General features: G+C 35.6%; 1 protein-coding gene across 2 annotated transcripts in view; it reads left to right on the top strand.

The window, feature by feature from the left end:
* The window catches only part of LUZP2 (leucine zipper protein 2), a 462,949-nt gene that overhangs the window by 417,537 nt on the left and 28,177 nt on the right, over positions 1–17,235 (top strand). For both annotated transcript variants that reach the window (XM_078058292.1, XM_078058291.1), the window contains exon 10: positions 13,879–13,971. In XM_078058292.1, the coding sequence (XP_077914418.1) occupies positions 13,879–13,971 (93 nt within the window). The remainder of the gene's footprint in view (positions 1–13,878; positions 13,972–17,235) is intronic.

Here is a 17,235-nt window from a genome sequence, read left to right as displayed (position 1 = left end):
ATTTCTATTAAAATGAGATGAAAGGGAATATATTTGAAAATTTGGTAGTAAAGATTCAGATTAGGCATTGGAATTGATTTATTAAAGTTTCATAATTACAAACCATTTAACCTCTGGAGATGAATTGTTGCATTGTGAATATTATTCTTTCTAATATGCTTCAGAAGTGCTCTATTTGGAAAGTAGCATATAAACAATGTAGGTAAAAACAATGTAAGTTTATTGACTTAAAATGTCAATTTTTTTTCCTAATCAAATTTTACAGTGGTCCAATATTAGGATTCACTGTGATTAAGGAGTGAGTATTTGAATGAGCTCTACCATTGTCTTACCTGTCAAATCTGGGAAAATTTCTTTAAAAGAATAAAAAAGAAGTATTTATTTATTTGAGAGAGAGAGAGAGTGAGTGGGAGGGTCGAAAGGAAAGGGTGAGAGAATCAAGCCAGCACTGTGCTGAGCGGAGAGCCGTATGTGCACCTCGATCCCACGACCATGAGATCACAACCTAGCGGAAATCAAGAGTCAGATGCCCAACCAACTGCGCCACCCAGGCACCGCATGGGCAAATTCCTTAAACTCTGAATTGAGTTTCCTCATTTTTAAAGGGTAGCCTGATTATTTGCTGAAATACAGTGCACATATTAACTTACATTCTTCTGGCATATGGCAAGGGCTCTATAAATAAAAACTATTAGTTACCCCTCTTCTCCCAACAAAAAGAAAAATAAAGCAAACTCAGTGTCTTTAAAATTATTTTAATTATTTCAATTTTTTAAACCAGTAGAAGTCTTCACTCCCACTTTAATTAACCTCGTTGTTTCAGATTTTAATCAAACGTATCCATGTATCCTTCCAATCCATTTGCAAACAGTCTTCCTTATGCATATAGGCCACACACATCCATATATGTAATATCAATCAGGTTACTGAGTTATTCTGTGAAGGAAGGAGTGGCTGAGCTGGGGCCACTCGCACAGGTAGGATTCAGATTACAGAGTCGGGAGAAAACAAATTGGGACAGAAGGAGCAAATTAAACAAAAGCACAGAGAGGATAGTGTGTGACTTGCTCAGAATATACAGAACACCCCGGGGTTGCTGCAAGGGGTCCTGTCAAACAAAGTAATTTTTGATAATGGGAATAGTACATATTTATAGAATTTATCACAACTTCTCACATTAGACCAAAAGGAGATTTGGGTGCCCTCCAGGATTTGTTTTTGTTAAAATTCCAGTCAGCTCTGTTTGGTTTTAGGGAATGATTTGTTGACTCTTATTTAGAGATAACTCTATTATACAGATTCCCACAAGAGGGTCTGTGTTTCCTCTTAGCAACTTTGGTAAACAATCTGAGACTGAAGAGCTGGAGAGAAACAGAATGTCAGGAAGCTTTGGGCTTTCAAGTTAAAGCTGTTATTCAGGAAATACCGTAAGAATGGGAAATAAGAGGTATCCAAAGATAAGGATGTGTATTTTCTGCTGAAGTATAACAGAAGGACTTCAGTAGAAATAGGAGCACAGCACTAGAAGGGCATTAACTGAGCTTTGGAAATTGTATATTAGCTAAGGATATATTTTATTTCTATTGTAGCATATTATTTTACCCTAAGGTTAGAGAGGGAGGTAGAGCAAGGAGAAGCTTTGTTCTTTCAAGTTTTTTTTTTTCTTTTTCTAATATTCTGAGTCCCCCCAAAATTGTTTTTAACTATCACCATATACAGTTTTTCTGGTCACTCTCTTTGCCTCATTTTATATATGTGAGCTAAAGTTTAAAAATGGATGATTCTGGGAAAATTATGGGTGGATGGCATTCATACCACCCTTCCTTATGACTTGCATTTGTCAACAATCTATAAAATTATCAGAGATTTTTACTAGATCAAACTTAATGAGTATGTAGAAAAATCATATATTTGCTAAATTTAATTTAATAAATACATATGGGTATTTATATTCTTCAAATAGAGTGTAATTTTATGTCCTAATTTAAAAAAAAAAAATTCCTAAAGCAATTACTTGATCACAAAGCAAACTTAATGAAGTTAAAGTATATTGTAGCAAACTGGGCTCTACAGAAAAAAATACTCTGTAAAGGCCCCCCTTTCTTTTTACCAGGAGCACATAATACAGAAACTAGATGCTTGGGGAGAGTCATTACATAAATTGAGGGTGAAGAGAGGAAATATAGTAAATGGTGATAAATCCTATCAACTACTATCTCTAATAGGGAGGTATTAAGATGGAGTTGGAAACACAAAGAAATCAGAATATGACAGCTGTATCATCCAAAAGCATTTTGATTTTGGTGACTCAGTGAACATCTCAGTCTCAGTTTCTTCACCTCAAAGGCCTTGCAGAGTTCAGGTGAGATACAGTATGAAGAGTTCTGTGATGTTGCTATTCTTCTAAACAACATCAAAAGTCTTCCTTTTGTCAATCTTGATGCTAGTTGTGAAGAGTTGTAGAGATGAAAGAGGCATTGTCTTTGCCTTTAAAAAGTTCATGATTTGGGGGCACCGGGGTGGCTCAGTTGGTTAAGCCTACCACTCTTGATTTCTGCTCAGGTCATGATCCCGGGGTCGTGAGATGGAGCCTGCTTAAGATTCTCTCTCTCCTTCTCCCCTGCCCCCACCACCCCCCTCATGCACATGCGTGCGTGCTCTCGCTCTCTCTCCCTCTCTCAAAAAAAAAAAAAGTTCATGATTTCATTTTTGTGTCAGGACCCTGGGAACTAAATTAAGTCAACAAAACAATTCCAATCATTTCATTCATGTTCATGGTCCTCATTACAAGGAAGATACAGACCATGATTTGGTCTCTGGAGAGACCAGTGCATGTAGGCTTTGGTAGAATTCATCCCTACTAATAGTGGTCTTTGGTGCCCATCGTTTCTCATTGACAGTTCCTCAATACCCTTCTCCTGGTCTCTAGCTGACAATGATACAGGCTCTATGCATCTCATTTGTGTCCTGTCTTTAAGGAACCACTGTCCCCTCATTGTCTGTTGTCAGTTTTCTTAATACCATTGTTTCCTCTTTTTTCCAATTTTTTTTTCATTTGTTCAGGTAGGAGAGTAAATGTAATCGTTGTTATTAAGTCTTGGTTAGAAATCTATCGGGCGCCTGGGTGGCTCAGTTGGTTAAGCGACTGCCTTCGGCTCAGGTCATGATCCTGGAGTCCCGGGATCGAGTCCCGCATCAGGCTCCCTGCTCAACAGGGAGTCTGCTTCTCCCTCTGACCCTCCCCCCTCTCATGTGCTCTCTCTCTCTCTCCTCTCATCCTCTCTCAAATAAATAAATAAAATCTTTAAAAAAAAAAAAAAGAAATCTATCGCATTCTGTTTTAAGACAATTAAATATTATAAAGTGCTTACCAGTTGAAAGAAATATGTTGTGATATATATTTATATATGTTTATATACGTTTGCATATATGTAGTGTGTGTGTGTGTCTATATATATATATATATATATATATATTTGCACTTATCATTGCTGTGAGAATACTATTTGTGAGCCTGGAATCAAAGCTATTTTTCCATTCACTTTTACATTCCCGATTATTCTTCTGGATCTTTCTGCTGCTAAGGAAAGAACTTCACACATCACCTATTCCAATTTCCTCATGTGATATATTAAAAATAAACACACACAGTATATACAAATCAATTTAAATTAGAGAGAAGCCACATATGTAATACACATGCCTATGCTTTCTCCAACAGAATGTGGAAGTGACCAAGATATGCCATTGATTCTGGAATTCTTTTTTTGACAAGTACACTGCTAAGGATGCTCATTTCATCCATTTAAAAAGCACATTATATGTTAAAAAAAAAAAAAGAAGAAGATAGCAGGAAGGGAAAAATGAAGGGGGTGGAAATCGGAGGGGGAGACGAACCATGAAAGACTATGGACTCTGAGAAACAAACTGAGGGTTCTAGAGGGTAGGGGTGTGGGGGGATGGGTTAGCCTGGTGATGGGTATTAAAGAGGGCACGTAGTGCATGGAGCACTGGGTGTCATACGCAAATAATGAATCATGGAACACTACATCGAAAACTAATGATGAAATGTATGGTGATTAACATAACATAATAAAATAAAATAAAGCAGTTTCTTTAATAGTTTTTACATTTAAGAAGGTTTTCAGTACTATTTGAAAGGTTTAGGCTTTGGGATTTTTCATCAGAAAAGACGAGAGGGGGCGCCTGGGTGCCTTAGTCGGTTAAGTGTCTGCCTTCGGCTCAGGTCATGATCCCAGGGTCCTGGGATCGAGTCCCTCATCGGGCTCCCTGCTCAACCGGGAGTTGGCTTCTTCCTCTGCCCCTCCCCCTGCTCGTGCTCTCTCTCTCAAATAAATAAATAAAATCTTTTAAAAAAAAGAAAAGAGAACCTTGGATATACTACTGAGGAAATTTAAAAATTACTTTGCTTTGGAAAGAATTATGGAACATATTCAAGTGCTAGGAAAATGAGTATCTAACACATTTCTAAATTACTGGAAGAGGTAGTTTAGTTTCCTGTGGTTACTGTAACAAATCACAAAAAATGTGATGGCTTAAAATAACAGAGATTTATTTTCTCACATGTTTAGAGATTTGAAGTCTGAAATCTCACAGTACCATACTCTCTTTGGGAGTTATAGGGATAAATATGTTCCATGCATGCCTCTTTCAATTTCTGGGGGTTGTGTGAACATTCCTAGGCTTGTGTCTGTATCCTTCTTGTCTCTACCCTCATCTTTACATTGTGTTCTCTTCTGTGTGTATATAAGAAATCTCCCTCTGTCTTAGATAGACACTCAGGGGGGTATTTAGGGCCCATCCATATAATCCAGGGTGGTGTAGACTGAACTGTGTCCCCCTAAAACTCACATGTTGAAGCTTTAATTGTATTTGGAGAAAGTGCCTTTAAGGAAGTAATTCAGTATTTAAGGTCATAAGGTTAGAGCCTTGATCTGGTAAGATTATAAGAAGAGACTCCAGAGAGCTTGCTCTCTCTCTGCCATGTGAGAACACTCTTAGAAGGCAGCAGTATCCAAGTAAAGAAGAGAACCTTCACCAAACACCAAACCCTGCTTAATCTGATCTGGGAATTTTCAGCCTCAGGAATTATGAGAAAATATTCTGTTGTTTAAGGCACCCAGTCTATGACATTTTGTTATGGCAGCCTAATTGGACTAAGACACCGAGTAATTTCCTCTTCCCAAGGTCCTTAATTTCATCACATCCTTTACCATATAAGATAATACTTACTCTTTTGCCATAAGACATAACATATATCTTCATGGGGCCTCCATTGTACGTAGACACTCTGTTATTGTGTTTGTTTTTATCTAACGAAAACAGTTTATTTTCAATCTGTAATTCAAAATCTTAAAAACATCGAAGTTTATGATTAGAAAATAAATATAATTTCAGTGGTTTGCCACCATCCACATTGCTGCTTGTACCCATTTCCCTTTGGCTTTCCAGTTTTTTTATTGAGATATAATTGACATATAACATCATATTAGTTTCGGGTATACAACATAATGATTTGATATTTGTATATATTGCAAAAGGATCACCACAATAATTTCTAGTTAACATCCATCACCATACATAGTCACAAAATTATTTTTTTTTGTGATGAGAACTTTGAAGATTAGTTTCTTAACAACTTTCAAATTATTTAATGCAGTATTATTAACTATAGTCACCATGCTATACATTAAACCCTCATAACTTACTTATTTTATAATTGAAAATATATACCTTTTAACCCCCTTCACCCATTTTGCCCACCTCCTAGTCCCTACCTTTGGCAATCGCCAATCTGTTCTCTGTATCATTTCTTGGTTTTATGTTTTGTTTTTTGCTTTTAATGAGAACATAGTGTTTGTCTTTTTCTGTGTGACTTATTTTACTTAACATATTCTCAAGGTCCAACCCTGTTGTTGCAAGTGGCAAAATTTCATTCTATTTATGGCTGAATAATATTATATACATCTGATAATATTACATTTGCATCTTTATCCATTCATCCTTGGTTGGACACTTAATTTGATTCTATGTCTTGGCTATTGTAAATAATGCTGCAATGAACATGGGGACGCATATATCTTTTCAAGTTAGTGTTTTTGTTTTCTTCAGAGAAATACCCAGATGTGGAATTGCTGGATCATATGGTAGTTCTGTTTTTAATTTTTTTAGAAAACTTCATACTGTTTTCCATAATGACGACACCACTTTACATTCCTACCAACAGCAGAGGGTGGGGTGGGGGGGCTTTTCTGCACATCCTCACCAACACTTGTTATTTCTTATCTTTTTTATAATAGCCATTCTAACAAGTGTGAGGTGATATCTCCTTGTGGTTTTGATTTGCATTTCCCTGATGATTAGTGATGTTGAGCATCTTTTCAAGTACCCATTGGCCATCTATATATGATTTGAAAATATTTTTCCCATTCAGTACATTGTCTTTTCATTTTGGTAAATGGTTCCCTTTGCTGGGAAGAAGTTTTTTAGTTTGATGTAATCTCACTTACTTATTTTTGCTTTTGTTGCCTTTGCTTTTGGTGTCATATCATCTCCAAGACCAATATCAAGGAGCTTACTACCTACATTTTCTTCTGGGAATTTTATAGTGTCAGGTCTTACATTCAAGATGTTTATCCATTTTGAGTTCATTTTTGTGTATGGTGTAAGATAGCAGTCCAGTTTTATTACTTTGCATGTGGCTGTCCAGTTTCCCCACCACCATTTATTGAAGAGACTGTCCTTTCCCCATTGTATATTCTTGGCATTTGTATCATAAATTAATTGAACATATATGTGCAAGTGTATTTCTGAGCTCTCTGTTCTGTTCCATTGATCCATGTGTCTCTGTTTTTGTACCAATACCACACTTTTTTTATTTCTATAGTTTTATGGTATAGTTTGAAATCAGGGAGCCTGATGCCTTCAGCTTTGTTCTTTGTTAAGATTGCATTGGCTGTACGGGGTCTTGTGTGGTTCCACATGCATTTTAGGATTATTTAATCTATTTCTGTGAAAAATGCCATTAGAATTTTGATAAGGATTGCATTGAATCTGTAGATTTCTTTGGGTCCATGGACATTTTAACAATATTGAGTCTTCCAATTCATGAGCATGAAATATTTATCTATTTATTTGTGTCTTCTGCAATTTTTTTCTTTAAGGTTTTATAGTTTTCAGTGTACAGGTCTTTCATCTCCTTGTTTAAGTTTATTTCTAAGCATTTTATAGTTTTTAATGCTATTGTAACTGGGATTATTTTCTTAATTTCTCTTTCTTTTCTTTTTTTTTAAGATTTTATTTATTTATGTGACGGCAGAGAGATTGAGAGCACAAGCAGGGGGAGCAGGAGAGGGAGAAGCAAAACAGAGGACCCTGGGATAATGACCTGAGCCTAAGGCTTAACCAACTGAGCCACCCAGGCACTCCCTTAATTTTTCTTTTTGATAATTTGTTATTAATGTATAGAAACAGAATAGATTTTTGTATATTGTCATTGTATCCTGCAACATTACTGGATTCATTTACTATCCAGAATGTCTTATTAGTTCTAACAGGTTTTTGGAGTGGTCTTCAGGGTTTTCTATATATATATATATATATAATATCACATCACCTGTGAACAGAGGCAAGTTTACTTATTTCTTTCCATTTGGATACCTTTTATTTATTTTTTCTTGCCTACCTGCTCTGGCTAGAACTTCCAATGCTGTGTTGAATAAAAATGGCGAGAGTGGATATTCTTGTCTTATTCCTCATCTTAGAGGAAAAGCTTTTAGCTTTTCATCATTGAATATGATATTCACTGTGGGCTTGTTATATGTGGTCTTTATTACGTTTAAGTACGTTTCCTCTATAACCACTTTGTTGAGAGTTTTTGAGAGGTAAATGGATGTTGAGTTTTAACAAATGCTTTTTCTGCATACTGAGATGCTTATATGATTTTATCCTTCACTTTGTTAATATGATAATATCACACTGACTGATTTACAGATATTGAACCATCCTGCATCACTAGAATAAATCCCGCTTGATTATGGTATATGATCTTTTTAGTGTATTTTTGAATTTGATTTGCTAATATTTTGTTGAGAATTTTTGCATCCATGTTTATCAGGGATATTGTCCTGCAACTTCCTTTTCTTGCAGTGTACTTGTCTGACTTTGGTGTCTGTGTGATGCTGGCCTTGTGAAATTAGTTTGGAATTATTTGCTCTTCTTCTATATTTAGGAAGAGCTTGAGAAGGATTGGTATTAATTATTCATTAAGTATTTGTAGAAATCGCTGTGAGTCATCTGGTCTTGGACTATGGTACATCCAGACAATGGAATATTAATCAATACTAAAAAGACATGAGCTATTAGGTCATGAAAAGACATGGAGGAAACATATATGCATATTACCAAATGAAAGAAGTCAATCTGAAATAGCTACGTACTGTATGATTTCAACTATAAGACATTCTAGAAAAGGAAAAACTATGGAAAAAATTAAAAGAATAGTGGTTACCAGGGTTGAGGAAGGTAAGGATGAATAGGCAGGACACAGAACATTTTTAGAGCCATGAAAAATATTCTGATAATATAATAATGGATATATGTTATTATACATTATTCCAAACCCAAGAGTGAACCCTGATGAAAACTATGGGCACTAGATGACTATGATGTGTTGATGCAGGTCCATCCTTGATAAGATTTGTATCAACCTGGTGTGAGATGTTGATAATGGGGGAGGCCATGCATGTGTGGGACTGGGGCTGTATGAAAAATCTCCGTACCTATCCCTCAATTTTGTTGTGAACCTAAAATTGCTCTAAAAATATAAAGTAAAGGGACGCCTGAGTGGCTCAGTTGTTAAGCGTCTGCCTTCGGCTCAGGTCGTGATCCCAGGGTCCTGGGATCGAGCCCCACATTGGACTCCCTGCTTGGTGGGAAGCCTGCTTCTCCTTCTCCCACTCCCCCTGCTTGTGTTCCTGCTCTCCCTATCTCTCTCTCTCTCTCTGTCAAATAAATAAATAAAATCTTTAAAATAAAATAAAATAAAAATATAAAGTAAAAAAAAAAAGAACAACCAACAAAACAAAACAAAACCATACTGCAGGCTAGGTATTCTTGACCTAATTTAGCAAAGCAGCAGAAAACAGAGACCCTCCAGAATTATATAAATTTTCCAAGTCCCCAATTTATTTATGGCTAATCCAGAATCTGAATCCTCATTTCTTTAACTCCAAAGGTATATTATCTTTTCTCCAAAGTCAGTTCCCATTCTGTATTAATTCATCATATTCAACAAAGCTTCTTTCCACAAGGAGCATCTCACTGATGGCAAAAGCCTATATTAAGCATTACATGTATTATATTTAAGTGTAAGCAGTTCCTCAATTAAATACTACATTTTTGTATTTAAAGTGATTTAACTTTTTATACTTCGTTGCTCACACTGGTGAAGCAATGTATCATTTCCTCCAGTTGTTGAAAGTAATATATGTAATTTTTTTTCCTGAAGCAAAATGGAGATAACTTCAGTATTGATATAGACATTGGCAAACCAGGCACCTCAGTTTATTAATATGTGAGCACAAGCGTAGCCTTGGCAAACGTATGGAGGAGAAAAGTTACACTGTCATTCTTTTCTCTTTGCTTTTTGTGAACTTAATAGTTAATAAAGCTCTTTTTATCATCTGTCCAAAGTAACAAAATCCCATAAAAACAGATAGAGAGGTAGGTAGGTAGGTAGATAGATAGATAGATAGATAGATAGATAAAACCTTTTATTTTGGACATATTCCTTGTCTCAGCCTTACCACCAAAATCTGGGAGCATTTTCACAAATGTACAGTACTTGCATGAAAAAAAACCAAACCTTAAAATTTATTAATATGCTACATATTTATATTTTTAGGAAGATATTGAATATCTACCCTAAAATGTAATCTCCATCATTGGTGAGCCTGTTATTATTCTTTTGAGCTTCTCTAGCTGGGTTAGGTTTCCCTCCTGTTAGTTTCCATGGTAAAGCTTTACCTCAGCCCTTATGTTATGCTATCAGTTTTATTTTATTGATTTGACTCCCTGTATCATCCAGGTCTCTGTGATTACATGCAACCAACACTGACCCTTACCAGATTAAATTAAGGGGCTTTATTGATAGAATATCAGGAGCTCATAGTACCAAGGAAAAGATAGAAGTAACACATCTGGAAATGGGCAGAAACAAAGGCTGCTTTAGAAGACTGGACGTATGAACCATAAGGAAGGGTCTTATTGTAGAAACAACTTGGACAAGGCACCCTACTGGAATTAGTGTACCTAACCATTTATGGCTCCTCTTAATGTAATCAATATTATAAGAATGGAGGTATCATGACCTCACTTGGGTCACGTGCCAATATCTTGGATGGGTCAGGGAATTTGACACATAAAACAGTACTTTGGAAACACCATACCATGAACGAGGTAACCCTCCAGAATGAAATCAGGAGCTATTAGGAAGGTAAAAGATATGATGACAATTAATGAGGAGCAGATGGTAGCTCTTTGAGATCAAGAACTATGTTTTTAATGTTTGATCTCAGTTCCAAACACACTGCTTTCATAGAGTGTATGCACGATTAATTTTGACTCATGCTGCTAGAAATAATTCTAATTGCCATATTTTGGAAAGACTTCTCTAGACATAAATATATCCATTCCTCTTGATTTAGTTTTGCTCCTTAATTATTTTCCTTTAGTCCTAAGAAATATATCTTAAGTAAATGATGAAAAGAAAAACAAAACTTACTGAGTGCAGAATATGTACTAGCTTCAAAGGATGCAATAACGAATAAGGCATGATATCTTTCCTTCATGGGTTCCCAGCTTTTAAAGAGAGTCAGACATTTAAACCAATGACTAGTGTGATATGAGCTATCTTGCAAACTGGTACCAAGAAGACTGATATTCTTCCCAATATTATAACCTAAAATTCAGAACCACCAGTCTTTAACTGAAGTATACATTTTTACAAGTTCATTCTATGAAATGTTAATTAGACATGTAAAGAATACTTACATCCTCACATTTATCTTTAGGTAGATAAAACATATATACATGTGTAAAAACAGAAATATGTCATGAGCACTGTAATTGTGACTCTGTAAATATTCATGCATGAGGATACAGACAAAGACTGAAAGATAACATTGAGAAGTAAAAATAATTATTGCTAGAATGATGAATGAATTTTATATTTCAATTTCTTTTAATGCTGTTATACAATAAATGAATTTTCAAAGGTATGTTGGGACTATTTATTCAATGCTTTGATTGTTCAACAGAAACAAAATACACTAAAATTACTCCTTGCCTGTTAATGGGATTTACTCTATCTTTTTACAGTTGTGATTCTTGCTGTGATTGCCAGGGGAGACTCTCCTTAACTCTTACCATTTATGTATTCCCCCTGTACTTTTTAACCTATTTCTTCACATTATCTGTAATTTGTAGGTTATAGGAAGTCCAGTAGATTTTAGCTATATTAAATAGCTGTTTTGATTCATGTTAATATATTTAACACTGCTATTGAATAGTGCCTCTCTAAGAGTCACAAGTGCTTTGAACTCTCTATTAGCAATACACAAGTAACCGTCTTTGCTACAAAGCTATCTTTTCTCTGGGTTTCTCTATTTCTGTAGAATTTTTCAATTTTGGAGGTTCTAATCTTTGCTCTCAACAAGGAGCAATCTCTTTTCTATTGCCAGAATTAATACTTTAGTTCAGCCTTTGTTACCATCTACTTGATCAATGTTTGTTGTTTCTTTCTTGAATTCCACACCCTAATTTTCTTCTGTTCCATTTTTGCCTTTATACTGCTGCTATATCACCCTAACAGAGGCTCTAGCCATGCCATATGCCTGCGTTAAAATATCCAGTGGACTCTGACTTGGCTACTAAATTTAAATGCATACTTTGCTGCTCAATTTTGGAATTTCCTTCCTACTTTGTAGCATTTTTCTTGAGCATTTTTCTCATGCTCACTCTACTGCTACCTTGTAAACCAACAGAAAAACAGCTGAATCTTCTTCCTAATATCTTTGCTTATACTGTACCCTTCACCTAGAATGCTCTCCCTCATTCTTGCCTTAATCACTCAGCGGCTCATTTTAAAGCTTTCTCTTTCCATCGTGTCTTTTATTATTATCACAAATGGATTTAACGTCCATTCTCTCCAAATATATACAATTTTGTTTGTGCCCTCTTTTATTAATCTGCTTTATCTTAGGGCTATTTATGTGACTAAAAATCAGATTGTATAAATTCTATGAAGACAAAAACAACACCTTTCTCATCTTTATATCCACCAACAACATCTAATACAGAGTACTGGCTTATTCAAAGACATTTTGTTTTCCTGTTTAAATTTCTTATTCTTATGGAATACATAGAGGGGAGATCAGAAGATAGGGGTCTTAAGCAAGGAAGAATAGGAGAGAAAGAGACTAAGAGAGGGGGAAAACACTTAGTGCCTTCTGGAACTCATACAATGAAGCTGAACTCCTTTAAGTATAAAGAAAAAAGAATTTTATGTAGTTATTTGTTTATCAGTTATTATATGTAAAGCCCAGGATTTGGGTAACTTAATATAGGAACTATTTTAGCCAACTGAAGTGCTTTATTTTCTATTACTTCTCTAATATGCTACTAGTTTTATAGATTTTTTTTACATTTAATACTCTACTAGTTTTATGAAATACCTTTGGTTTTTATTTTTATCAAAGTATTATTTTGTAAGAATGTTCCCCTGCGAAGGAATGTAACTGCCTATGGAAAACCAGGTCAGTGAAAGTAACACAGACAAAATCTGAGTGGGTTTGGATACTTTGATCAGACCATATCTTTGTCTTTATCTTCCTGGGTCCCCAATGCTTAGAGGCCCCTTTCTTCCACTGAGATCACAGTTTCAGATCCAAGCATGTTAGCATTCACTAAATTTAGTTTTTGTCTATCCTACAATAGTACCCTCACAGATTGATGAGCCTAACAGCATATTCAAATCAGCTTTGCCCAAGAAACACACATTTCAGTGGATAATCTTAGACCAGCCTATTGTGGATATTTACATATATTAATTATGCATACCCTTCCCTGGCCAGAACCTGAAAAACTGCCTTTAAAAAAATATTTTTAGGGGCGCCTGGGTGACTCAGTCAGTTAAGTATCTGACTTCAGCTCAGGTCATGATCTCAGGGTCCTGGGATCAATCCCAGCATAGGGTTCCCTGCTTAGCAAGGGAGTCTGCTTGTCCCTCTGCCCCCCCACCTGCCCTCTCATTCTCTCTCTCTCTCTCTCAAATAAATAAAATCTTTTAAAAAAATTAGTGTTCCTAAAGAGATGAATTTTAGAATAGTATTTAAAGTTTCCAGAGATATGAAGCAGTGCTTGATTAGTTAGTAAAGCATTGAAATAAATGTAATCCTCTATGTAAATTATAGTGAACTGTTACGAAGCATTCTCCTTCTGATTGAGAATGTGAAGTGTACACTTATATTTCTCAGATATACTTGGAGTTAAAATATGAGAAAAGACAGGATTCCTGCTTTTTGTAGAAGTAGTAACCTTAAAATAAAAGCTTATTATGCAAGAAATAAATATTTCCAGTGGGAAAATAATGCCATTGGACCTCACTAATACAAAATTGAACAGAACTTATTTTATGTACTTTCAAAGAATTTTTATGTACAATTTTTAAGGTCTCTGATATATACAAATTTCCATTGTATTCATTTTCCTTGAGTGTGATGTTGCCATTGTATCGTATTTTACAATAGTCACATGGATCTATTGGTTGAACTTATTTCTCACTTTCTCTTTCTCTAGGCTCAGCAAACCTTTCCTGGAAGGAATGAGAGCTCTCACGTTGAGACAACAAAGGAAGAAAATCCCAACACCACTGAGTGCAATTCTCAAAATGTAAGAATAACTTAAAATGGTTTTCATATCATTCAACATGAAAATAAGAACATAGGCATTTTAACAATTCTAGTTCATGCCACCATGAAACTTTCTATATGTGATATCTACTATCTAAACCCTGTACTTTAAAATTTGTCAATGAAGTAAGTATTCTGTTAGGAAATGTAACCAGACTCTTAGGAGTACTATGAAGTTGAGTTGTCAGAGAAGTAAGAGGGTAACCACGTGCCCAACAATGTGCTCATTCCCACAACCACATGACAGAAAGCTGTTAAAATATTTAAAACAAAAACAAAACCCCAAAGGATGTGATTCAATAGTATTCTCCCTGTAAAGCAAATAAACCCAGCAAAATAAAGACATTACATTGAAGGTAGAGAGATTGTTAACCTTCAAATGATAATAGGAAATACATAATTGTGCCCTTTTTTATTTCTCCTAGTAATGTAATGAAATTTTAATTATTTTAATTACAGACCTATAATGTCTGGATATGAGAAACAGCAAATGACAACTGTGTTGAGTAGATTCAAAGTTAGGCTTTAATTGATTTGACAAAATGAAAAGTATATGCTGAAGCTATTCATGATTGAAAAGAGATCAGGCTACAGCAAAGAAAATAAGGTAGAATAGACACATAAGTTAATGGAGTCTATCTCTTTTTCTTCTACTGGCTGCCAAAGAGAATTTTAAAATATGAATTTCTCAACAATTTTGCCTTCAAATCTTTGTATATTTGAACATGTACCAATTCAGAACATAATAAAATTAATGAGAAGTAAAAATGAAAATCTCTGCGATGGACTTCCAAATGAAGAACTGAAGAAGGTTTTCTGTAGGAAGGAACATTTTGCTAAAGACAGATAGGTCTCTGACAGTGTGAGTGAATGTGCAGAGACAAGAAACCATCCGAATAAAATGACTAGAGAATAGAGTGCAGAAAGTGGTGGGATGTATGCCTAAAAGGATAATTTGGGACTTAAATATGAGAGACCCTGGATTCCCAAGCTGAAGAGTTTGGTTTGAATTAAGGTTATAGTTCAGATGTTTGTGTCCAATTAAGTTATGAGACAATAGGGTTAATTTTAAGGAGAATGTTTTTATTTCTTATTTTCTTAAAACTACCAAAAAATCATTTTGCAATATAGACAATACCAAATCATTATACTGTACACTTAAAACTGGGTTCTGTCTTAATTGTGTATCACTAAAAAAAAGGAAGGAAAAGAAAGGAATCTTGGAAGCTACACCCTTATGAGTAATGTTCAGGCTTGATCCTTAAAAGTACCACTTTGAGCTCTTAGATTAGGAGGAATTCAGTCGCCTTATTCCTGCCTCTGTACTGACCGTGAGCATATGTGTGCCTTGAGCAAACCGTTCTTGTAATGAGGTGGTGGAAGCATCTAAAGGGACAAAAGAACTGGGACTTCATCAAGCTTACCAAACAAACAAACAAACAAACAAACAAGATGTTCCCATTGGAGACAAAGCTGAAAAGTACTGTGTGTTTTGCTCAGATTCCCAAAGCAAAATTCTGGTCTACTTTTCCTATCGAGAGTGAGACCTGCTCAAAATCGTAAGTTGTTTTTGTTTGTTTGTTTGACTCTCCTTCTACTTTTATTGTCCTTTTTTGTCCCTGATAATTCCTTTCCCTTCAATAAGTCTCATAAGCAGCTACTACCTTGTTGCAGGTTCCAATCTGGGTCCCTACAAAAATCTGCCTCCACCTGCACCAAGGTGAATGCTCTCTCTCTAACCCGACCTCTGTCTAGATTTTAGTCTTCGGAGTTTCTGCTTCCAAGAAGCTACACTTTGTAGTGCAGAGAGTGCTCAATGTTCATAGGCTGTAGACTCAATTACATTTAAAGGCTGCGAGAGTAATACAGATGAGTGAAATACACCAGATGTAAGCGGTAGGAATTAGTGGAACTGGTGTGAACATCAATTTTCAAGTTTTAGACCTGCAGTTCTTAGCTGTCCTCAAAATAGCATCACCTGGAGAGTTCTTATAAAATACTGATGCCCAGAGCTGACATCAGAAAAATCAACTCAACATCTTGGCATGTGGGGTCTAGACATTAGTTGTATTTATTTTTTCAATTACTCCAGGTGATTCTAATGTGCAGTCGAGTTTTACTGCCAATGTATTTCACATGTAAATGATAGTAAAAATCATGTGGGGAGCTTTTAAAAATTAAGATTCTGAAAAATTCTTCAAGAAATTATAAATGAATAGGACTAAATGTAACCTCCATTTTTATTTATTTTTTTTAACATGGACCTGGCAACCCTCTTTCCAATCCAGGTGATTCTGAGGTGGATGGTTTGTGAGCCATAATTAGAAAAACTTTGGTTTAGATAACACATAATCCCTTTACTATATTGTTTAATAATGGATTTTCTACTTTTCTGACTCTCTTATACTTACATTTAAAAGAGGGCAGTGCCTAAGTTAGGTTCTATATTGGTAATATGAAAAACTGTGTATGACCTTTGATAGTGGGTGGGAGAGACCCATCCCAAAACCCTTCATTTATTATGTAACCTATATAAGACCAGTGTTGATGTAGGACTGTGGAATTGATCAGGAAGCTGTTATGTGGATTTCATCCATTGCTAAACTCTCCATGAGAAATCTAGTGGACCATCATCACCCCAAGCTACAGTAACCAGAGTATGATTAATTTTAAGCATGGAGAGCTTAGTTCCTTTGCAGGATTCCCCAGCGCTGAGACCAATTCTGCTGACTTCTTCAACCTTACAGAAAGAAAGCAGGGGAATCTTTTTTTCTTTTTTTTTTTAAAGATTTTATTTATTTATTTATTTGAGGGAAAGAGAGAGAGCGAGCACAGGCAGGGGGAGAGACAGCGGCAGAGGGAGAAGCAGACTCCCAGCTGAGCTGGGAGCCTGACATGGGGCTCCATCCCAGGACCTGGAGATCACGACCTGAGCCAAAGGCAGACGCTTAACCATCTGAGCCACCTAGGCGCCCCAAAGCAGGGGGATCTTTGGATCTATGAGAACTGTTGTTACTCAGCTTGTCTAAAATCACCCAGAATATTCTCATTTGTGTTTAATATCATGAAATGTGGTTGCTTCCATTTTAATACAGCAGTATGAAAATACCTTCAACTTGACTTTAACAAGCTGCAGACTGAGCTCCAATTTGGGCTGCTTTAATTGAATGTCCAAATGAGGTATCCAAACATAGTTTCATAAAGTAAAAGCAATATAAATTTACCCTTTTCTGAGAAAGGGATT

The sequence above is a fragment of the Halichoerus grypus genome, chromosome 11 (genome assembly GCF_964656455.1).
Source record: "Halichoerus grypus chromosome 11, mHalGry1.hap1.1, whole genome shotgun sequence".
NCBI classification, from domain to species: Eukaryota; Metazoa; Chordata; class Mammalia; order Carnivora; family Phocidae; genus Halichoerus; species Halichoerus grypus.
Note: the sequence above shows the minus strand (reverse complement) of the source record. Positions and strands in the feature narration are given on the sequence as shown.